This window comes from Mytilus edulis, chromosome 6, assembly GCF_963676685.1.
Source record: "Mytilus edulis chromosome 6, xbMytEdul2.2, whole genome shotgun sequence".
In the NCBI taxonomy this organism is placed as follows: domain Eukaryota; kingdom Metazoa; phylum Mollusca; class Bivalvia; order Mytilida; family Mytilidae; genus Mytilus; species Mytilus edulis.
Genome location: NC_092349.1, coordinates 26,710,151 through 26,735,432, shown reverse-complemented (window position 1 = coordinate 26,735,432; position 25,282 = coordinate 26,710,151). Strand labels below are relative to the sequence as shown.

Below are 25,282 nucleotides of genomic sequence, written 5' to 3'. Positions count from 1 at the left end.
AAGTTTAGTCCTGGTATCTATGATGAGTTTATTATATGTTTTTCAGTCATAACTATATAGTAGTGTAGCGTCATTTTTTAAGGGGTCAATTATAATACCAGTATACCTACCTACTCCTGAGAAAGGATCTACATACGGTACAGTGTATGTTGATTGGTCTGCTTGGCCTCCTGCTGGTAGATACACATAAAATGTAGCCAATTTAGTTGGAAAAAATGTCTGGTTACCTTGGTCAAAATACTCGAAGCGTCCAATCTGAAAATACAAAGAAAAGGTAAAGAAATTAAGGTTATTACAACGTTTGATGTTATCTTTGTAATAATCCTATATGTAAAGATCTGTGTAAACGAACTGACTGTTACATATTAAAGACAACACGAAACCGAATGACGTTACGCCACGAGTTGTCGTTCCTGACGTTAGCGAAAAACGTTCACACATATAAGCCAATTCAGCAGGTTCTGCAATCACTAAACTGATGAAAGTTTACTTCTGCCGTAAAATTCAAATTCCATTCAATAATTCTTTTTAAAATACTTAAAATGTGTTGACTTTGAAAACCTTTTTTTCGAAAGCCACTTAATTTTAAAAAAATAAACCCAATCTAGAATTAAGAGCAATTAACTTACAAAACAGATAACGTTCTTTGATTAGAAAAATTGTAGAAAATAGAATTTTGGCAGTTTCAGCACTGTTCAGAAAGGTATGCTTTAATGAACATATGTAAACCTACCTGTTTCGGTCCGTAAGAAGCATTGTGTAGAGACTGATTCGTCATACTTTGTAACAGTGTCTTTGCACTTTCATCTGAAGAGATATAATTTTATAAGTCAACAGTTTGATGGCATGTCTTGCATAGTTAAATGAAATTGAAATAGAGACCGATAGTATTTTGGTTTCAATCACTTGCTCGGGACGACAAAACTAACGTTATTCAAAACGATTATTCGTCCATTCAAACATGTGTATGTTATTATTCAATTATGGCATAAATTACTTTAATTGCTTTAGACAAAGAGGGATATTTGAACATGGCATAAGATACATATTTTACGACTGGCATTAACTTTAACGTTTTCATAAGCTTGTCGTTTTTAAATGTTATTGTATTTAAGTTTGTCAGATACATGATTGTGATAAATTTGTTCGTTTTCTGCCTTGTATTCAGCAGTTCTGTTTTGACATGAATTATCATTAAAATGGTTATAATTTAAAATTAACTGTTTACAATTTTTTTTTTAAATACACAGCTTTTCTACCCCAGGAATACATTACCTGAGCTGTATATGACAAAATATTTGTATTGTCCTCGATGCTATTCAACTTCGTATTTTATTTGGCCCCATTTTGTTCCCCTTTTATTCCAGCTTCATTGATAAGACGTTTGGTATCCGATGAATAATAGTTTGAAAATAATTATATAACACAGAAAAAATCTTTTACCTTGCCCAAGGAGATAAGTAAAAATTGAAATTTTATTTCCATATTTCGAATTCTCATTGCTGATAACTTGACCCGGGTTATTCCCAGACGAAGAGATCCCATCAGTGATGAATAGAATTATTTGTTCTGAAAAATCAAGGATGATATGTTTAGTTGCAGGCCTGACGTTTGTGAATATCTTTGCAGATATATTCATTTTTTTTTCATTTAATAATTGAATTTGACAGCAATACTATAGAGTCGTTTTGCTAAATGTTTCCATAATAATCATGCATAGCTTGATGCTCGGTGTGAGCAAAGGCTCCGTGTTGAAGACCGTACTTTGACCTGTAATGGTTTACTTTTACAAGTTGTGACTTGGGTGAGAGAGTTGTCTCGTTGGCATTCATTACACATATTCTTAAATCTTTAGTTTTGTTTAAAGTCAGATCAAACGTTTAAACATTTTCTAGACATCTTTAGGATTTTATAGAGTAACTGATTTCAAGGGCTCGAAATAAGATACTACATTATGAAATAATTTAATTTTGGATGTAACGCGTCTTCTGATTGGCTGACGTCATTTTGTTATGAGCCCATAGACATAATTTAGTCATGTGACCGTGACGTCATCAACGTTTTTTCATGGTTTTCTACGGTTTAAAATGGAATTTAGAATTAAATTATAAGAAATGACTAATATTTTTTCTGTCTATTCGAAATAACATAAAAAGTGTGGTGCACACTGTTAAATAACCCGCAACGCGCGTTATTCAGTGTGCACCAAATTGTTTATGTTATTTCTTCATAGACAGAAAAAAATATTACAGTCATTTATTAAAGGGACTAAACAATAATCCAAAGATCAAAAATATTTCTCTGGCAAACAAGTTAAGGGACTTTCAATTTTGAATTTTCCTCGGAGTTCAGTATTTTTGAGCTTTTACTTTTTAGAAAAAAATCAAAACAGATTGGTTTCGTTTTTAAGTCAATAATTCAACTTTTGTTGATCACGTAAGCATTCGATCTTTAATCTAAATATAAGTCGGAGATAGGTCACACATGTTCACAGCTGTTCCAGTTATTAACAGAAAACAATTGTTAATATTAAAAAGTATGAATAAAGGAAGCCACCAGAACGAACTATCACGTTGATTTGAAGCGGCAACAAATAAAGCTATAACTTATACTCACAATTAAATCAAGGTTTTTTTCTCATCTCGGTATATTTGATATTTGTAAAAATCAAAGGAGACACGCACTTACGTTGTGAATAGTTGACCTAGCATCTTTTAGAATGAAAATATTTCAAACAATGTCAACCGCTTTGAGAATATTACTAGCATAGTAGTAAGCTATTTTAAGTGTTGACATTGATTACCATTGATAGAGTCATAATTGTGAATTAACAGGTTACTAAAGTCAGGAAAATGGCCATTGTTATATTATAGTTCGTTTCTGTGTGTGTTACATTTTAATATTGTGCATTGTTGTGTTTCTATTGTGTCGTATGCGTTTTCCTCAATTTTAGTTTGTAACCCGGATTTGTTTTTTACTCTCTGTCGATTTATGAGTTTCGATCAGTGGAATAATACTGCTGCCTTTATTGTATATTTTCAAAATACAGCTTTCGATTACCTTAGCTTTTTTACAATTTTTATGATATCAAATTATTAATATATTTTATTACATAATTAACTTCACCCCTACACAATAATGAAGTACTATAACTTCAAAAACGTTTGATTCTACACTAGACATTCCCAACATAGTGAACTATTTCCATTCTCAATTTTAGAATAGGATTCATGATAGTGGGAGATATTAGCAGGCAAAATCGAAGGAATTGTGCAAATGATGATACAAGCATGAAAATTACCACAAAGCATCCTTATTATATACTTTTTAAGAAACAACTGCTGGCCACTAAAAAAATCATTTTTTCAAGATGGCCACGGCCTTTTTCTAAAATGATTGTTTTTAAAGTTTGAAATTACTGAATTTTTCTGGAAAACTCTTCTTTCACCTTCTTTTAGTGAAACAGCTATCATGTTTGGTAGCTACCTTCCTTACATGTGACAAATGTACTAGAAATGAATTTTTGACATATCCAGGGTTTGCGCATGGGCGAAAATGTATCAACATTCATTAAAGAAAATTTAAACTATGTACTATAAAATTAATGTTTTGGGATTTTCAATGATATTATGATTTGGTTTGATAACATTTTTCAAGGTTATGATACACATCATTTAACAATTTTGCACATGCGCGCGCAAACTTTTTATAGACATAAAGAGCGATTTGTATGCACTACCAGGGCACACTGGTATAAATCGTAGTTCATTTCATTTCTCTAAAAATCGAGGCTCTTGTAGAGCTGTTCAAGTAAGTGTAACATCTATGATGCCACTGTTTAAAAACAAGCCCATTCAGTTGCACACCTCAGGTATTCGATGGATAAGGCGAAAAATGTGGTTAATACGGGAGAAACATCAATAGTAATGGCAGATCAGCCACTTTTGGTAATGGCTATTCAGTGGGAATGGCCTGATTTGTACGGAGAAGATAAGTTTATCGTCATGTGAGGTGGGCTGCACCTTGAAATGACTTGTTATACAATTATGGGTGATATATTACGTGATAGTGGATGGACATGTGTCTTCACTAAAACCAATATTGCAACACCTAGAACGACAGATTTTTTGTATGTATGTTCAAATGTACCTAGGACTAGACACGCGCATCAGATAACTGTTTGTGCTTTGCTTAAATTGTATATATCGGCTTAAGAAAGCTAAACACAGAAATTATTATCATGTTATGACTCTGTGACGTTCAATGATTTGATAGACTGGTGTAGGGAAATAGAGTCATCTCGAGCACAGTTTAATTCCTGGCGTTCAATTATAAAGTAAGAACTTCTTGTGAATTTAGTAGTATGCTCATTTCATGAGTAAGATTTTGTACAAAAAGTCCATATAAAGCATGATGCCGTATTTATCAAGGTCTTGATAGTGTAAATTATTCTCGATCATTACCGACCTTCTCCGAGATATGACTTCCCTTCTCTAACATCACCCACAGGTGCCAATTGATTTTGAAAATGATAATTTCACTGTACGTAAGACCAGCAAATATTTTTTCTATATCACAATTGATCAGGCAAAAAAACAGAATAATGCTGTTGTGAAGGGCGATGTTGTTGTTATAGGTCTAACCGAAGATCCATTTAGACATATGGATGGTAGCTGGACCAGAAGTCAGTAGACTATCAGATGAAATTTAAAGATCTAGTGGTTTGAGGCATTATATTACTGATGAACGACTTAATGAACACTCTACAAAATCACAAAAGGATTTCTTTAAAAAGATACGAATATCGTTTGAAGCAAATGCAAAACGAAGGAGAACCTATTTCTTATAACCAGATCAAAAAGAACAACTTCCTATTTTGTCCGTAAAATAAAACTGTAAACGTCTTTGTCAAAAACAAAGCTAGAGAACCTTAAAAGTGATTGCGATATCTTTTCTAGACTTTTATATCTTGTCACAGTAGACAAATTGACTTGGAATATTTCTTTATCCATAAAAAACAAACTGCTCCTCCATTTTTGTCTCAGGATGTCACTTTAAACAGTGGTATTAAATCGGTGCAAAGGGGTATACTTGAAACATTTATCGTTGGTGGGGCAGCAATGGTTTATTTCAGGCCACCTTGTTGGGCAACACTATTTGATGATTTTGTAAATTATGTCATACTGCCTTACATAAAATCTTGCATCGATCAGTATTCAAGAGTAGACATTGTATTTGATGTTTACTAAATGAATGATTTACAGGCTAGATATGACAAGACAAAAGCAAGGTTCTTGTGCTAGACGGAAAGGTGTTGGTTCTAGTAGAACACCAGGGAAATGGAGTAGTTTTCTCTGTGAAGATGACAACGAAACGAAACTGTTCAAGTTTCTTGCCGACCGAATTGCTTCTTTAGAGACTAATAGGGATACTTTCCAGCTATCCCTTATAATAATGGAGAAGCATATATACTAGTGTTTGTCCATGTTTAGCATGATTATGAAAATTATTGTAAAACGGTAATTTTAGGTAGCACTGACACAGATGTAGTAGTATTAAGAATTGCAGCACTCCCAAAATATGGTGGAACAAGCTGTGGGTAGGTTTTGGCAGGAATGAAGATTTTTTATTGCTTCCTGTACGTGACATATAAAATGCGTTTGGTCCTCGTGTAGCTACTCTTCCTTTTGTTCATGCATGCAGTGGATGTTATACTTTGTCGGATTTTCGTCGGAAAGGGAAGAGGTCAGTTTGGATGACATGGAAAGTATTTCAAGGTGTAAGGGACGTGTTAATCTTCGCTGAAGTATAAAATCACATACATGGACATCAAAGAAACATTTGTTTGCATCATGTATGACACAACAACATCAACATTTGCTGTTAACGAGGCGAAATGTAAATTGTTACCCAGGAATCAGCGGAATTGTGATGCAGTTTTTTCTCAGAGCACATTAAAAGAAAAGCATATCAAGGAGGACAAGTTTGGGCTCAGCCTGATTGATGTATTCGACAGGTACATGTACCTAGTCATGAACACAGGGGTTGGATGAATAAAAAAATCAATGACAGTTGGAAACAAAAAAGGACTTCTTCGGCTGCCGTTGCATCCTCCTGTCAGGAAAAAAATCCAGCTGTGTTGACAACTGTAAATGCTACTGTTCTGTCCTTCCTTGTACGGGTTTTTGTATTGGCTACTGTCAGATAATTGTAAGATAACCAACCTGTCTTTCTAACAAAACAACGCATGTAAACTTAACAAAGAATGTGATATCACTTGTTAAGTTGATGGAAACTATAAAAAAATACATTTTCTAAATTTTTGCCGCCATTTTGGAATCGGAAGTCACTCTTTTTTGTCATTTATGTGTTGTTTTGTCGTACTTTAGGAACTGTAATTTACGTTTTACAAAAACTTACACTGTATTATACCTATAACACAGCTTTCAAGGATTTACGGAATGTAGCCAATTGGATATGACGCCATTTGCAAAATGATCGGCGGCCATCTTGAAAAAATGAAAATTTTTGATGGCCAGCACTTGATTTTTTTAAATATCATTTATACCAAATTTCATGCTTGTATCACGATTTGCACAATTATGTCCATAATATCTCTCACTTTGACAAAAATCTTTAGTCTTGCTATAAAAAACTTTGCTATATTAAGTGGCCGTCTACTTATAATATGGTTTAAGATATCAGTAGAACACTAAACATTGGCTAAAAGAACAATAATGTCAACCAAGAGAGAACTGATTATCACAGCCAGTAGACTTATTGTAGATATTGTCATGCTGGTTTCTTAAGGTGGTACCTTACACTACAGGGAGATAACTCTGTAAAATCAGCAGAACGTTTTAATGACTTTGTGTTCATAAGGGAATACTAAGCTTCTCAATGATAAAAATAAGTGTTTGTCAAACTGCTATATAACCAGTGTAATTTTTCTGATTAAACAGTTGGTTCAAATTTTTTATCTTTCTACTATAGTTTTATACACTAATTCAAACATGATAATAACACAATTCAGAAAAATGTATATTTCTACGCATTCTTTTTAAAACGTGAATATGGAGAAACATCACAATCATTAATATCTTCCTATATTGTGGTACTCCAAAAATTCCATTGAATGATATATTGGCAAAAACTGTAGACATAATTATTACTGAGCATGAAAAGTTATAATCGGGATGTGAAATGGTTCATGGTACTCTCCAATAACATGAGAGTCTACAGTAGACATATGTATTCTCGATCCCCATTACAAAGACTGACATGCTGGTCCTAAGTATGCACAATAAGAACAGAAGTCATTATTTAGAAAATAAACATAGTTCTATTTAAAGCTATGTTTTGGTAAAAATCATTTTAGCTTTCTGATGGATAGGAAATAGTTTAATCACAAAAATACTGAACTTCGCGGAAAATTCACAACGGAAAGTCCCTAATCAAATCGAAAAATCGAAAGCTCATGCATCAAATGTGTGAATAACAACTATCATATTCCCCGACTTGGCAATGGCATCTTCCTATGTAGAAAATGGTGGATTGAACCTGGTTTGATAGCTAGCCAACGACGCAAAGACAATTATGTATTAAGCAAAATGGATCCCACTATCATTACTGATTATGACGTTTACAACTGAAGATGAACGAATGAAATTGTTTAAGCCCTTAACTAGTCAACACCTAAAGAAAAGTTGTTCTTAGTATAATACAGAGACGATCAATGAATCATAATCAATGGAAAACCATGCAAATTGTATACGCAGTCAAACATATAGTTTTGTGTGCATTCGATGCATTGTCGTTTTTATTCCTATTCATGTTATTGATCGGAAAAAGAAATCTAATGGCAAGTGTTAATTTTTTCATTTTATTTGGTTTATTTGTATTGCTTTACCAGTACCAAGTTTTTTTTAAATTTTCAATTGTTTTAGATAATCATTGTAATAATTGTACATACATTTTATGTAATTGTTAAGCTGAGTTTTGGGCGCTGTAATTATCAATAAAAACTATTCTTATTCTAGTTCATGGGGAAAACATATGTTATCGTCTTGTTATTTAACATAATAGTATTTTTTTAGAATCATGTCCCTACTGCCAGTTTTCTCACACTGCTGTATCATACCAATTCCGCAAGACATGCTGTATTCGATTTGTTTTTTAAACTGTGTTTTTGAAGAGCACATTGTAAGAAAAAAGAAATGCAGCAATTATGAAAAAGGAGATGTCATCCAAAATTATTAAGAATTTTGAAACGTCTTTCTGTACATAAAATTGATAATGGAAATGGGGAATGTGTCAAAGAGACAACAACCCGACCAATAGAGAAGGCAACAGCAGCATACTAATTTTGTTCGTGGTATTATAAACGTAATTTGAAAACTGTTATTATCAACCTCCCAGTGGTTTTTTTTTAACTGCCGGTAAAAACGTCTTTGCAGTTATGTCATTAGGGATTTAATAATAAGGGATTTGACAAGAACCCATATAATTTGTATAGTGAGTGTATACAAATTTTTAATTTAAAGGATAGGCATAATCGATATCAGTGAAGCTGGTTTTTTTTCTCTTCAAAATCGTTTCTTATTTAAGGGATATTATAGAATCCCTGGTGTAACATTATCACTTTTACATGTATACTCATCAAGAGAGCGTGATCTACTATGGCAGGAAACTTTAAATACTGTTTTGAATGTAACGGCAATTTAATAGTCCATTTTTCACATTACCAATTTTTGACTCAAAAATTACTATTTTTTCTACAGATTACCTTCACTGTTGTAGAACATTATGGTACTCGATCAAGCAAGAGCATCGTCAATGAATAAATTAAAGATTTCAATCGGTACAATTTTGAGGGAAAGTTAACTATTCAAATGCTTTCTATACATGACTTTATCATCAAAAATGGTAAAGTTTTCCCCCAAAAACTGCACCGATCACATTTTTGATTTTTTCTGTTTTTGACTGCTCGTAATTAACATTAACACATGCAGAAACACAGAGTAGGTAACTTGTCGAATACTTGTTGAGTCTATAATATGAAAATGGCCTATTACATGTCAGCTAACATTCGGCAAACACCAAACTGTAATTGTGTATACAAAACCGAATGTTAAAAGCAAATAATATTGATAAACATTGTCCGGAATTTTAAATTTACAAAGTTAACGTGCATTCATAAGAAGAATGTAAACATGATAAAAAGATATATATTAATATAAAATAAGGATATTAACAATAAAAAAAATAAGAAACACATTATGTAAATTCTTCATATATAAAAAAATGGTCTATGTATTATTTATAAACGAGCTGTAGATATGCGGATTTCTTGTAAAGATTCAGGGGTCTGAATTTATGAAACTACTGCACCATAATGTGCATAATCTAAAACGAGAGTGCTTGATCTACTATGACCATTAATATTATTATGTATACTGTTCTAGAAGAGGGACGAAAGATACCAAAGGGACAGTCATACTCATAAATCTAAAACAAACTGACAACGCCATGGCTAAAAATGAAAAAGACAAACAGAAAAACAATAGTACACATGACACAACATAGAAAACTAAAGAATAAACAACACGAACCCCACCAAAAACTAGGGGTGATCTCAGGTGCTCCGGAAGGGTAAGATGTGACGTCTACCAAATTATTAAAAAAAAATTCAATGTAAAAAGCATGCAATACTAATCCTATTTTTTAGTATATTTATTCAGATAGGTTAAAAAGAGGGAAACATGATAATATATGTATGTATATAAATATAAAATGAGGAGATTTTAACTATACAAAATTAAGTCAGAAACAAAGAATATAAATAATGTTCAATATATGGGTTTGTATAACGTGGAAACTAGCGGAAGACGGATGTTATGAAAAAACATTTTATGATCATTTGTCTATCAAACTTTATGTCCAGCAGATGAGTCAACATAAAAATTATGATTAATTGTCGGTTGAATCTGGTATGGCGGTGGTGGTGAATCCGTACTACTACATTCCTCCTTTTCTCGGTATTGTCTAAGTTCATAATCTGGAATAGCCTCTATATACGGATCAGCATTTTCATTACGATTTCTAGTTCTGAAAAACTTAATTCCACAAATCATTATGAGAGTGAGAAGGATACCAAATGCGATTGATCCACCTATTATTCCGCCAATTTGACCTGCATCAATTTCATCTGACGTCTTGTCAGTTGTGGTTGATGGTGCCGCTGCTAAAAAAGAATAATTGGTATGTTCTGTTACCTAATTGATATTCATGCTCGATTTATTTTCGCGACTTTTGAAAATTGAAAAGATAACGGGAATATAATAAGTTGTGAAATTAATATGACTACATTTTGTCCTTTATAAATAAACTAATTAAATTTAACAAATCAATTAACAAATCGCTGCGAAGCAAGCTGAAATTTGCGATGTGATGAGTCACAGGTGACCTTTACAATTGGTTATTAGGGTCGAATGCTCGTTTACATTCTGTATATGCTTTTCTAAAGCCAGAAATCTGTAATTCAGGGCTGTCGTTTTGTGTTGAATATCAAACTGTTTTTTTTTTGTTCTGTATATTCATCATTTGTTTGAATTGTTTAATTTTATTATGGTACACAGTCTCTGAAATAAGGTCAAATGAATAAGGCGTGTGACGTTTTTTAATATATATATCTTCCTTTCACAAAATAAAGTAGATTCATTTATGACCTTTTTTACTAGTTTTCGTGAATAGAAATGAGACTTTTCGTATATATTTGATTTCGTGGTTTTGGACTATTAGACAATAGAAACAAATGTTTTTCGTTGAACCCTTAAATTCGAGATTCACGGAAATCGTTATATAACGAATGATAACGAGTCTGCAGTTACAAAATAAGTTAGATGATATGACTTTCAATGCCACAAAGATGTAAGATTTGCCTAGTCTCAATACAACGATGAGTTAAGATAAAAAAGCAACAGTTTGATACATTGTATTGTGTCATACTTTTCATACTGTAAAGAAATATTTTTAAATAATAATTTTTTCTAACGAAAACTTTACGGATATATGTATAAAAGTTTCTCCTCATTATTAGTGCCAATATTGAACCACTTCTGAAATCAGTTTTCGTATTATAATTGAGGAAGTAAATTAACGAAGTTCAAAATTTCGGCATGAACTACAAAGTTACACCACTGATATAAGCAAAACACAATGAATCGTCAAAATTGATATTTTGTTGTCGAGATTGTTCAAATTATAATTTTAAAACAATCATCAAACTGTAAGTAAAAACAAACAATAGAAAATGGCATAATTGACAACTTTCGAAATAATGTTTTTCGTTTTTTTACTGGTCGCTTCGATGGTTGAGGGTAGCCTTCTGCAAGTGCCCGCGACACGCAAGTGGGTTATTCCAAAGCCTTTCTTTTTTTAGTTTCTTCATTTTCGATATTTTCTGACGAACCCAGTAAGTTACCAAGTTATGTTAGTTTTTTTTAACCCCTCCGTATGGACAAAAAATTCCATCTTAATATTCTGTTTACTATTCATTTGTATTCTATTCTAATGGACTTTTTTTATATCTATCTTAAGACTAAACACTATGAAATAAATGTGAAGTGAAAATGAATTTCTACACTTTAGCCGTCATTTGTTTACTTTTTTTAAACCTAAGGCGAACAATCCATGACATAAAGTTTTTCGAACTTATTTTTTAACACATACGTCTTTGTTGCTTTTTGATGACATTTCGGAACATAACATGTACTAAGACCTTGTGTATCATCTGGCTGACTTACACCTGATGTATCTGGTAATCGGGCACTACATGGAGGACTAGCAGACCTATTGAAACAAAATAACACCTGTTTAACTATTGTTTTACTTAGTGGTATGCATTGAGTATCCAAATTATTCATTTTATCATTTGCGTATTCTGAGTTTATTTAGCCCTTTTCTAAAATAGCAAAATCAAAAGCTTAAACACATCACATGGATAGAAAACGTCTTTCACATATTCCTGACTTCACACTTTCAGCTTTACATTTGCCATTTCAAGGTAGAATTAAAAAAAACAGTATCCAAATAAGAAGCAGCCATTCATAACAAATATAAAATTATAACTGAGGCATTACTTTCAAATTGAAAGTCTGTATCATATTTAAAGAAGATGTGGTATGATTGACAATGAGAAAGCTCTCAATAGGACATAGAACAACAACTTAAGATCACCGTAAGTCCTTCAACAATTAGCAAAGACTTTAGTTGTTCACATACTTACCCTGTATGATATTTGTTAGAACATACATCATAAATTATTGGACTGTGACATAAACATTCACACTGGTTATTGCATTCTACGATATCAGGTGATGTAGAGTCCTGCAAGATAACACAAAAGAATTCAAAGATGAATTAGAAGTTTAAATATATCATGTAAGAATATTACAGCAAATGAAATTAGTCCCGATGTGTTATTTGAAAAAATAGAATTCACTAGTGTCTGCAAGTCAGTCTAAAAAAGCAGTTATTTGTGATATTACTTTCATCGATAATACACTATCGTAAAAAGATAGAATTGATATTTATATTACTAGTAATTGAATAGTTTTCTTTTCAATTAATCATTGCTTTATCATGTTGATATCAATTCATTATAGACACTCACAAAAATAACAAACCACTCATCAAGTATTAACGTCACGTTTTACGCACTCCATACGTTTTATTGACACTTCGAAATCAGTTAAGACAATTCTAAAAGAGCTCTATGTAATTTACCATCATATTTTCTATCAGCAGTCAACACACGAGTGTGTGTTTTGTGCTGTTCGTCTTTTCAAGCAGTAGAAAGTATCCATTATTTACAAGCTCTTTGATGTTTCTCATAGAAGTACCTCTCAAGAGAACTGAATCAAAATTATTAACATCTATTGAAGCGATCAGAATGCAATACGTATATTGTAATGAAGATAAGTGGTACTCACACATTTACAGTCGGTAGATGGTATTGTCTGTCTCCTTATGATAAACACATTAGTTTCTGCAATAGGTCGTATTTCAAATGCTTCATCAGTGTCTCTGAAATCGAGTCCTCCTAATTTGTTAACTGGCATTGTCATCTAATAAAAAAGTTAAAGAACGTGTTTTAAATTAAGATATTGAATATATTAAGGCCGGATTTGTCCAATGAAGTAGATAATTAGATAATTGTACACTCGTCATAACTGATACAAGCAACTTTAAACTCATCAAACACATTCTATTTAAGTTACTTCTTTTTTTTCGACGAAGTTTCAACTAAATATCGATAAAAATACCATACAATCCATGTTCGAAGTTGTAAAGCTAATAAAAAATTAAATGAAACATTTTTATACCTAGAAGTAAAACAAACAGATGTTACCCATTGATAATCATCTTTTATAATTACTTTATGGTGAAGTTATATCATCTTTACATACTTAAAACTCACCCGAAAGGACCTTAAATTTGTATTCTTGGAAAAATCTTGGCACTCTTTCGAGTTAAGTACACCTTCCCGTTTAAGAATTTTTGCAATACCTGGTTCCTAAAAAATTAACAGCATTAGGAGAACAAATATAAAACAATATATTTCACACTGATATTGAAATTGCACAGCATGCAGATAAGTACTTTCAATGATGGATCAAAACAGCATAACACAAAGAAAAATACTTCAATTCTATGCACAAACAAAGATAAACAGAAGAAGTAACATGAACTTGATGAAAGCGATGACATAACTCGCATTTATGCATTTGACTCTTTTTTTGTCTTGTTTTTACTTAGATATCATTCAGAGTACATAGCTGTCAAAAAATTATACTATAAATATCTGAAGTCAGGATTCCTTTTAATATCAAAAGTGCTTTTAACATATCAATAAATGAATTTGTTAAAAAATTGACAAATTGAATATGAGATTAAATTCATGTTTTAATTATGATAAGCTACCCCAGTCGAATTTGAGCCTATGTTGATGTGCCCTTTATTGTCACAAGGCTCGTGATGAAATAACTGCAGATGTTTTTACCATCCAGGATTTAAAATTTTACATGCTTGTTCTAATGATAATGAACCCAGAAAAGAGACCCAGAAATTTAAACAAGTGTTATGTTCTGTTCAGAAGCAGCCCATCTTTCATCTGGTATATACAAATGTTTGCACTCCATAGGGGTTAGGTATATATAAAAAAAGAAGTTGACTGTCAATGAGACAATTTTCCACATGCGATCAAATGACACAGGAATTATGCTGTTTTTCTTGGCGTTAATTGATAGCAGGAATATACACATTTTAGGAATAAAAAATTGAAGTTTGGATATATTTGAAGTAAGGGAGGGAAAGAAACTTCTTCTTTTTTTTCTCGGTAATTGTTTTAGAAGACTATGTTAAAAAAACGTCTGTTAAGAAGAGTTAGACGCACAAAAAGGAAAATATAAAATTTTGATAGTGAAAATAAAGTTTTTAAATATGATTTGTTTAAGGCACCGACACGTTATTATATCACATAAGCAACACGACGGGTGCCACATGTGGAGCAGGGTCTGCTTACCCTTCAGGAGCACCTGAGATCACCCCTAGTTTTTTGGTGGGGTTCGAGTTGTTTATTCTTTAGTTTTCTATGTTGTGTCGTGTGTGCTGTTGTTTGTTTGTCCTTTTCATTTTTAGCCATGGCGTTGTCAGTTTGTTTTAGATTTATGAGTTTGACTGTCCCTTTGGTATCTTTCGTCCCTCTTTTGTGACAAACCTCAATAGTAATATGTTTTGGTTCTTTGAAGCCAGATTCAATTGTTGTTTCTTTAAGTCGTGGATGCATTACAATGAACCCACTGTCGTCAACAATAATGCACCTGGAAAAAAGAAAATGTATAAGATAAATATAAGCCCAGAAACAGAGTGTGTTATTTTTACGCAGATTGGTAAAAATAAGTATCAGTTAAAGCAGACATTCAGAGGACAACTGTACCTTCGATGTTCCAAGACTACTTATGAACATAAAGCTTGCGATGATGGCTTCGCTTTTAAATTCTCACAAGAAGTAAAAGATTCGTTTTTTCTGAGTTCATGTTTTTAAAATTAATTTGTGACATTCAAAACCATCTAAACATTTGTGAAATTTAGTTTTAACCTCTTTGAAAAGAAAGTATTTAAAAACCTATATCACATTTCTGTTCAGAGGTAACTAAAATGATTTATAATCATCCTTTTGTTTGTATTGGCCATTAATCTATTTAAAATATTTTTCGATCAATGCAAAGCAACTCAATCCAGAAAGGCACAAAACTGTATAATGAAAATGGATAAAACAAAATTCGAATCGAAACAATAAAAAAAACTTAATATCAAAAAGCAAATAGTCTAACTCTATCTGATTGACTAATAATTGCAATGCACAAGCTACACGTATGATGCTAGCCTGAAAAATAGATGAAGCAAAAAAACGTACCAGTAAGATACGTCATTACAAGTAGGATAAACATTACTAAACAACCAATTGAAGTATTCCAGTGGAAAATCAGCACCAACAGCAGCAGTTACTGTGGTCGAACTGCAATAAGATATCAAAAGTTAATAGCGCAAAAAAGGTGCATGTTACAACAGTACTGAATATGTGTGTTTATAAATTGAACTAACTTATATGATTGCAATGTAAAATAAATAAAAGTTGTCAATCAGAAACAACCTTGAAATCATATGAATAAAATGTACCCGGAGACATGCATGTAATTCATATTAAAAGCAATGTCTTTTCTGTTCTTAAAACAAACCAGTTTAAGAATAGCAAATAATGAAGATCAGCCAAATTCAATAAGACAAAATTACGAAAATTCATTGTCCGGTTGAAGATAAATTTGTTCTATTCCGACAAGAGTAAAACCTAGTCAAATACACGAATTGGAAATATTCTCTTTTTGGTACAGAGACTTTTACCCATTATATTGAAAATTGAGATAAAAATGCAGTGTTTCGTAAAGCGACAGACCAGCGGTATATGATGATACTCATATGGATGTTGGCGTTTCTTTTTGTTGCACTTCAGTGTTTTGCTGTTTAGTTGTTTTTCTCTTATAACTGACGTATTCCCCTTGATGTAAGTGTGTAACCCGGATTTGTTTTCTCTCAACTAATGTATGACTTTTGAACAGCGGTATATTTCTGTTGCCTTTATTCATATCTTTAATATCTTTAGTTATTTACAACATACACGACTTACCCTTTCTTGTATATAGTGTGCACGAGAGACAAGACTATTCCAGATCCCCACGAATCAACATAAGGAGTAGTTAAAAACATTTTATTGGGATGTGCCATGGCCTGACGCCACCTATAAATAAAACATGTGATGTACACGATATGCGTGTGAAGCAAATCAGTGGAAAATCATGTTTTCCTTTTACTTGAAACTTATGAATACTTTTAAATCATGATCGTGAAATATTTTATTGTTTGTCATAGAATTAATTGTGGAAAATACAAGTAGGCTGAAAACGTATTATCATAGTGTGAAACTCATACTTTTTATGAACAATTCTATCGCTTATAAGTATTTTTATTCCAGTATTTTTTTGGAACTACAAAATAAACTTACAATTTTTTTTTCCATAAGTTACTTTGAAAAACATTGCCACGTGTAAAGCTTACTATGATGAATAGGATTTGCTTATTGTTGAAGGCCATATAGTGACCTTTAGCTGTTTAAATGCAGGTTATTTATACCCTGGCATATGACAATATGACTATGGCCGTTCCTGATGAAGGTAAATCCAGATGAGCGCTTCGGACGTATTAAATTGAAAACGAGTAGTTTTCATTTTTTAAATATCAGTAAAAACCAAGTTATAAGAAAAAAAAGGATGTTAGGCCCATTACATCATGTTCATTGCCTGAAACTTTTTCATTACAAAATGTTATTATATGAATTACATGTAAAGTCACTAATAAATGGAAAACTTATCCATTTCTTACCATGCTCTCTTTTCGTGATCATAAGGTTTCTGCAATGAAACTCCAGGATAAATTCTTATCATTCCTGCTTTTGTTCCGATGTATCTCCATGACACAAATCTAGCAGGATGAGATTTCCAATACTGCTCAGCTTCATATGTAGCCCATACAGCTGATCGTAATGTTGACTACCAAAATTAGATGTAAACTAGTTATATTGATGTTTAAAATTTCCTTCACGTTGAACATGTTGAAGGCAAAAGTAAAAAGTAAAATCACAAAAATACTAAACTTTGAGGCAAATTCAAAACGGAAGGTCCATAATCAATTGGCAAAATCAAAAGTTCATAAATATCAAACGAATGGATAACAACTGTCATATTCCTGACTTGATACAGACATTTTTCTTAAGCAGAAAATGGTGGATTAAACCTCATTAAATGATTGTTATGAAAAGTTGTAATTTTCAATCTATATTCTTAATCGTTTTTTTTTCAATTTTCAAAATAATTATCTTTAAACCAACAGTATACAACACCGTGAATTTAAATCAATAAAGACGCTTCGATGCTTTTACAACATAGAAAATACGAACATTACCAACATCAGGGGTAGTTTGATGTAAGATCATTTTTACATTTTTTAAACACTGAAGTATCTACTTCATTCGATTCAATTGGTAGTGTAAAATATTTTGACTGACTTGGTAATTATAAACGCTCTAATTCAACCTTAAATATGAAAAATCTATGATCAAATATGCCTGTTAATACCACTGTTCTTTGGGTAGTCCATATTTGACCAGTTTTTCAATAATTATTATGTAGAACTACTATTATGATTATCTCACCTTAAATCCAGGATTTGTTAATTTTTGCCTTGTAAGATAATTGCCATAATTTGTGACATCTTCAGCCGTCTCATCGCGGTCTAAGTACTGAAAAGGGTTTTGAAATGCAGACTGGGAAAATTTCACACTACTTCGATCTAAAACGTAGAAGATATCTTTATATTGACGTATATAAAAATGTAACGAGTTTTGTAGTTAGTTAAATAGCTACCTTGTGAAATGTAAATTTTTCTGAAAATTTCACCTTAATACTAGTGTTCGCTTTTGTTATATGATTTGTTTTTAAACGGAGACTGGGAACTTTGTTTACACTACTTCGATCTAAAAAAAAGTAGAACATATTCATTATATTGACATAGGGAGTCTCTTGCTGATCGGGTTGTTGTCTCTTTGACACATTCCCCATTTCCATTCTCAAGTTTATAGAAATATAATGAGTGTTGTAGTTATTCAAATAGCTACGTTGTGTAAAGTAAACTTCTCTAAAAATATCAGTTGAACATTAGTGTACGCATATGTTACATATTTTGTTTTGACAAAAATTGAGAAGATGTGGTATGATAAACAATAAGACAATTTGTCATCAGAAATCAAACGACAAGAAGTAAGCAATTATAGGTCACCGAACGACCTTTAACAATGTGCATATCATATTTATTTACGTAAAGCAAACTATGCAACGACCCGAAATAAGAAAAGTAATTTAAAACAATTGAAACGAGAACTGATTGATTTTTGTACAAATAAAAAAAACACTTTACATACCTGATGTTACTCGTCTTGAATAAAATTTGCAATCAGAAAAGGAGTCCTTCAAAAGGCTCCTATTGTGGTACATAAATACATTTTGTAAATCTACATCGCTGAGCTGGAATTGACTTTCGTCTATTTCTGAATAAGACTCGTCCACAAGAACAACACACAAGGAAAGATTACTCTGAGGTATCTAAAGATAAGACAAGAAAGTAGTATTGCATATGAAATGGATGAATAAAAACAAGAATATATATTAGAAAAAATTCAAATAGCTAAATCAAAAGCTCAAACACATTAAACGAACGGAAAACAACTATTGTATTCCGAACATGGGACAGTCATATTATTATGTGGAAAATAGTGGTCTAACACTTGTTTAAAGCTAGCTAAACATCTCACTTGTATCCTAGGTTTACAAATATAAAATGAAAAGAAATAAGTAAATGTTTAATCTTTTATAAAATATCACACTATTCATCGTATTGAATCAACCAGTTCAAACCAAATTAGACGTTTGAATGAAAACACAGCATTAAGTGTAGTGTTTATTCCTCATTTAATAGGAATTCTTTTATAATTGTTTCCTGTTATTAAATTTCTATGTCAGTATCACATTTCTGTTTTCTTTGTCTGGTTAAGACAACTTTTACATGATCGTTCTAACAATCAGTCAGTCGACGTCATGCGTACATCTCAATAGTCAGTTCATTTTTATCAAATTATTCATACTGTAGTGAAGATCAGCTATTCATGCAACGATTTTCTAGTTTAGGTAAACCTGTATTTTTACGTTCATTAACGTTGCTTTTATTTTGCTTCCATTTTCAATAACTTTGATTTAAACGCTTCCAATGAGTGTTAACTAAAAGTGTATATACGTTTAAGTATTCTCTAAGGCATTCTGATGTGTTAAGCTGCTACAGTCATTATTGTTATTTTTTATTTGTAACATTTATTGACCAACGTATTATTTTGTATACTACATTTTGTTGCTCTTGTTGCACACAATGTGCCTGAGTGTATTAACTTGTCTTGTCTTGTCTTGTCTTGTCAAATGATTTTAACAGGTTGATCGAACGTTGTTACAACATTGTCCAAGGTTTGGGGGAGAGATGGGCGCTTAAAATTTTGTTTAACTAGTAAATTCTATACGTTTGATTGTCTACAGCAAAGGGCCATTAGTTCAGAGTTATTTTTGTTTGTGATGTCTGTCATATGTGTTTTTCGTTTATCATGTTTATCGTTTGAATTGTTCCATACTTTAGCATGCCGGGCCTTTAATGCTGATCACATTGTTAATTTTACACATTTTTTCAGGCCTTATACAGTTGCTTAAATTAAAAACTGGTGGATAGTTATTGTATCTGCATTCGTCCCAAATCTCCGTACCTTATAATGCTGTTCGATAAGCGATCAGATATAAAGTTTTAATTTCCTATAACTATAACATATACAGAATTAAACAGCGAAGATCCAACTTTATATGATTTTCATGAATGACTTTTGAATAAATAAAATGTATAGAAACGGTAAGAATGATTTGTAAATACTTACTGAACCCCAATAGAAATATGCTGTAAGACTATCATCTCTGCTACCATCATTCACAAGTTTACCACGTGGTTTCGTAAAAAACTTCGTTAATGTTTTCTTTCCCATACCACCACTAAAAAATAAAAAAAGAAAACAACATTATATAAATGCAATACGTAATAAGTTATTCAAGAACAACTAAAAGCGAACATTTGATAACCAAGAAAATAGAAGAACCGTCTAATTTTTCTATGTTCAACGAACTATGAAATTAGGATCAAATCTCATTTGACATAAATCGAAAGATCATATCATAGGAATAAAATTGAGTATGGAAATGGGGAATGTGCCAAAGAGACAACAACCCGACCATAGAAAAAAATAACAGCAGAAGGTCACCAACAGGTCTTCAATGTAGCGACAAATTCCCGCACCCGGGGGCGTCCTTCAACTGGCCCCTAAACAAATATATACTAGTTCAGTGATAATGAACGCCATACTAATTTCCAAATTGTACACAAGAAACTAAAATTAAAATAATACAAGACTAACAAAGGCCAGAGGCTCCTGACTTGGGACAGGCGCAAAAATGCGGCGGGGTTAAACATGTTTGTGAGATCTCAACCCTCCCCTATACCTCTAGCCAATGTAGAAAAGTAAACGCATAACAATACGCACATTAAAATTCAGTTCAAGAGAAGTCCGAGTCTGATTTCAGAAGATGTAACCAAAGAAAATAAACAAAATGACAATAATACATAAATAACAACAGACTACTAGCAGTTAACTGACATGCCAGCTCCAGACTTCAATTAAACTGACTGAAAGATTATGATTTCATCATATGAACATCAGGCACAATCCTTACCGTTAGGGGTTTAGTATCATACCATCATAACATATATGAAAAGAACATAACCCGTGTCATGCCAACAACTGGTTTTTGAATAAATGTGTTTAGTTCCGATGCAAAGACCCTATAAGTGAATCAATATTAATGCAATAAATATACAATCTTTAATGACCTGACAACAGTATCGTAACTATATCCCTTCTTAATAAGTCTATTCAAAGGTTTTGTTAGTTTTTGAGGTGAATACTGCAGACACCTTTGTGCTTTATAAAGAATATTTCCATAAAAAATTGGATGTGAAATACCTGAAAGTATAAGAAGTCTGCATGTTGAGCTATATTTACGAATGATGTCCTTATACCGATGATAAAATTTAGTAAATGTTTTGACTAGTTTGTGATATCGAAAACTCTGGTGTAATAATTTTTCAGTAATACATAAATTTCTCTCGTTAAAATCTAAAACATGTGTACTTAGTTTTTAGTTGATTGAACTTCAACTTCATCAACAACTACCTTGACTAAAAACGTTAACCCGACTATTTTCTATGCATTTTAAAATAAAAATGATATGATTTTTTAAACAGTAATTATTAAGACAAGAATTTGTCCATAGTACATGGATGCCCCACTCACACTATCATTTGTGGTCCATCAAAGTAGTTAAAAAAAACCTCTTATTTGCCTTTACATTAGGGAAATTATATCATAAGGAACAAGTTTACAAAGTTTCAAGTTGATTGGAAGTCAACTTCACCAAAACTGCTTTGACCAATAATGTTAACCTAAAGCGGGACATGTGGACTGAGAGACGAACAAACGGACGCACAATCCAAAAATAATGTTCTTTGGTGGGGCAGAATAAATAAAATCGTTCTAGGTTATCAAAATTTTTAACCTTAGGAGAAAATCCGCTTCATCGTTTTTGAATTGATTAAATTACTCTCTTAATAAATGGTCAAGATGACAGCCAGAAACTGTAACAATTACCCTGCGACATAACGTGCATTACTTGTTTATATACGAAATCACCTTTTCATTGACTCAATAACAGATTGAGCGTCTACTTCTCTTTCCAATACACCAATATCAACTAACACGGGGTCTTCGGTTGATTTTACAAAGGCTGCATTTGGCAACAATGGATGCATCAAAACTCTCCCAAGTCCATCTATCATAAAAGCATATGAATATTCATCTTCCGAAAAGTACTCAACTTCAGTTAAAAGTTCACTTATCTTCACATCTGTACACATGACTCCATGAAAACTAATGACGTTAACAGGACGGCATAATGATGTTATCAAACCTACAAAATATGTAATGTACATAAACAGTGGTGAGGCAATACTTATTTCTTATGTACATGTACATGTATGCAACCGTGCGATTTTTTCCAGTAATGTTCTATTTTTAAGTAAAATCTAATGCTGAAAAAATCCAAGTCATTCTTTCCTTATGGTTCAATTTCAGACATACTCACAGGAGGAAAAAGTAAAATCACAAAAATACTGAACTCAGAGGAAAATCCAATCGGAAAGTCCATAATCAAATGGCAATATCAAATGACAAAACACATCTAAAACGAATGGACAAGAAAGAAGAAGAAATTGAGTATCATTTACAGGAAACTGTACACAACAGAATGAATGTACGATAACAAGTTAGCAGTATTAATAATGAATGTACGATAACAAGTTAGCAGTTTTTGGACGTTTGGATTATAGCTCTTCATCTTATATATAAGCTTTGGATTCTAAATATTTTGGCCACGAGCATCACTGAAGAGACATGTATTGTCGAAATGCGCATCTGGTGCAAGAAAATTGGTACCGTTAATTTTATTAGCAGAATTCATAATGAATGTAAGATAACACGTTAGCAGTGGTCATAATGAATAAACATATGTGCAATGAACGCATATATTTACTCACACGTAAAAATGTAGATTTTGAATGTTTTAAATATTTTGAAAGAACTAAACAGTATGTGAATATTTCTTATGGATTTGTAAAATAATAAATGACCAGTCGTGTAACAAAATTCTTTTTAAGTTCATGACTCTAGAATGAATATTTAAAATATCGGTTCAATTTTAATCAACTGTCCCGTAATTTATCAATTAATGTATCTGTAATAATGTCCGAGAAACAAACAACCAATGTGAACATTAAAGACATTAAAAGACCATCAATCATTAATACAAAATGAATCTGAGCTTTTTAAGATGAAGATATTTTCTTATATTGGTAAACCTTTAATGAATAGTTCCCATATGATCAAGCTTATACAAAAGTACTGGGTACTGATATTGTAGTAGATTTTGGTACTAACAGTTCAACAGCAGATAGGTCGACTCAGTGGTTGAAATAACTTTTTTCAAGTTTTTACTGCAATTGATGCGATTTCGAGAATTTTTTTTCTTCGAAAAAGTAAAATTCAACAGATATCCTTGACATAGTGTCAATTTATGTCACGGAAACATTAAAATAAAGGTGACAAATACTGACAAAATATTGCACCAAGTCTTACCAACTTTTGAGAACCGATCGACATAAGGAACATTGAATGTTGATTGATCTGACTGGCTACTTGTAGGCAGATGCATATAAAATGTGGCCAATTTGGTGGAAAGAAGTTTCTGGTTATTCTGGTTAAAATCTTCGAAATGACCAACCTGAAAGAATTGTTTACATAATTTTAAAATATCAATAAGGAAACTGTATCACTTAATTGTGTCCGGTTTCTGATTTATAGACCATTATCACATTGCGATAAGACGTGTCACGGTACTTGTCTATCCCAAATTCATGTATTTGGTTTTGATGTAATATATATTATTTTCGTGGGATTTTGTCTATGTGTGTTACATTTTAGTGTTATGTCGTTGTTCTCCTCTTATATTTAATGCGTTTCCCTCGGTTTTAGTTTGTTATCCCGATTTTGTTTTTTGTCCATGGATTTATGAGTTTTGAACAGCGGTATACTACTGTTGCCTTTAATTATAGACCAAGTGATCAAAATCAATAAAAACACATTAATATAAAAATAATTAAATTGGCAAATTAGATGCCCGACTTGGGACAGTAACAAGATTATGTATCGGAATTAAAACATTTAAAAAAAAAGCAAAACCTTTTTCAAACTGCATTTTTATTCTAACAGTGGTACATACACTAAGATAAACATTTAATTCAATATTTGAAAATCAACTTACTATAAGTAACATCAGTGTGTAATTGAATAATAGACAATCACTTAATTTGTTTAAAACGTATCCGACTTTTCTCGGATTTGAGATAAGAAATTGTAAATATTTTAAGAATACCGGTTGTGAAATTCTAATTTTACTGAAACGAATTTTTTATCGACGCCTTCATTGACTGATGATCTCAGTATGTACAAAAAATAATGGGATACTCACGGACTTAGGTCCAATTGAAAGATCTTGATTGGCCATTTTTGTTAATTATATTTGTGCATCCTGATCTTTTGGATTTAAAATAAGAAATTGATATATTATTACTACATATTTTCAGTTAAAATATTTCGGAAAGAACTTATAAAGAATTTCACAGAAAATTCAAAGAAAAGCTTTTATCTATAGGCAAAATCAAAAGCCAAAACACATCAAACGACTAGAAAACAACTGGCATGTTTTAAACTAGGTACATGCTTTTCTTCATGTACAAAATGTTGAATTAAACCTGGCTTTATAGCTAGCCAAACCTCTTATTTGTATGACAGTGGTATATAATTTCTTGTTGTCATTTTTTTTTTATATTGACAACAATGTTTGAGCAAAACAAAAAGACATCATATTTAAAAATGTCGGCAGTCAACCTTCTTTTTTTTTTTTCTTTTTTTTTTTTTTTTATCTTAATCACTCTAATAAAAGAAATCGGTATTTCCACAAAGAAAAAACAAAATGACATATAGACAAAGCACGAAAGTAAAAATGAAACACAAGACTACACACAAGTTGATTGCATCATATGACTTAGCAGCTTTTTACTGCACTTGCTATAATAAACCATTTCATAATTTTTTCCACATACATGATGGTCATCATATATATCTTAACTGTGAACATACTTCTTAAATACAAATTATGAGACATAATTGTGGAAGAGGGAATAATTATATATAAAAAAAATAACCTTGTCCTATCAGGTATGTGAAGATTGATATTTTGTTATGTAATTTGGCATTCTCTTCACTTATTACTTGAACAGGATCTCTTCCCAATGTTGATTTTCCATCAGTTATGAATAAAATCACTTTCACTGAAATGAAATCATAAATGTCCTAAAA

At 31.8% G+C, this 25,282-nt stretch overlaps 2 protein-coding genes across 2 annotated transcripts in view; both read right to left on the bottom strand.

Moving 5' to 3' along the window:
- The window catches only part of LOC139527426 (VWFA and cache domain-containing protein 1-like), a gene marked incomplete in the record, with an annotated part of 392,016 nt that overhangs the window by 357,050 nt on the left and 9,684 nt on the right, over positions 1 to 25,282 (bottom strand).
- Positions 11,661 to 25,249, bottom strand: LOC139527429 (VWFA and cache domain-containing protein 1-like). The gene is made up of 15 exons (XM_071322890.1): positions 25,129 to 25,249; positions 24,393 to 24,457; positions 23,501 to 23,645; positions 22,001 to 22,277; positions 20,138 to 20,249; positions 18,593 to 18,773; positions 17,828 to 17,964; positions 16,999 to 17,165; positions 16,247 to 16,357; positions 15,479 to 15,580; positions 14,780 to 14,882; positions 13,481 to 13,576; positions 12,993 to 13,127; positions 12,287 to 12,387; positions 11,661 to 11,850 (listed from the first exon to the last, which is right to left on the bottom strand). The coding sequence occupies exons 2-15, from the start codon at positions 24,426 to 24,428 to the stop codon at positions 11,676 to 11,678; spliced, it is 1,878 nt and encodes a 625-aa protein (XP_071178991.1). The 5' UTR covers positions 24,429 to 24,457; positions 25,129 to 25,249; the 3' UTR covers positions 11,661 to 11,675.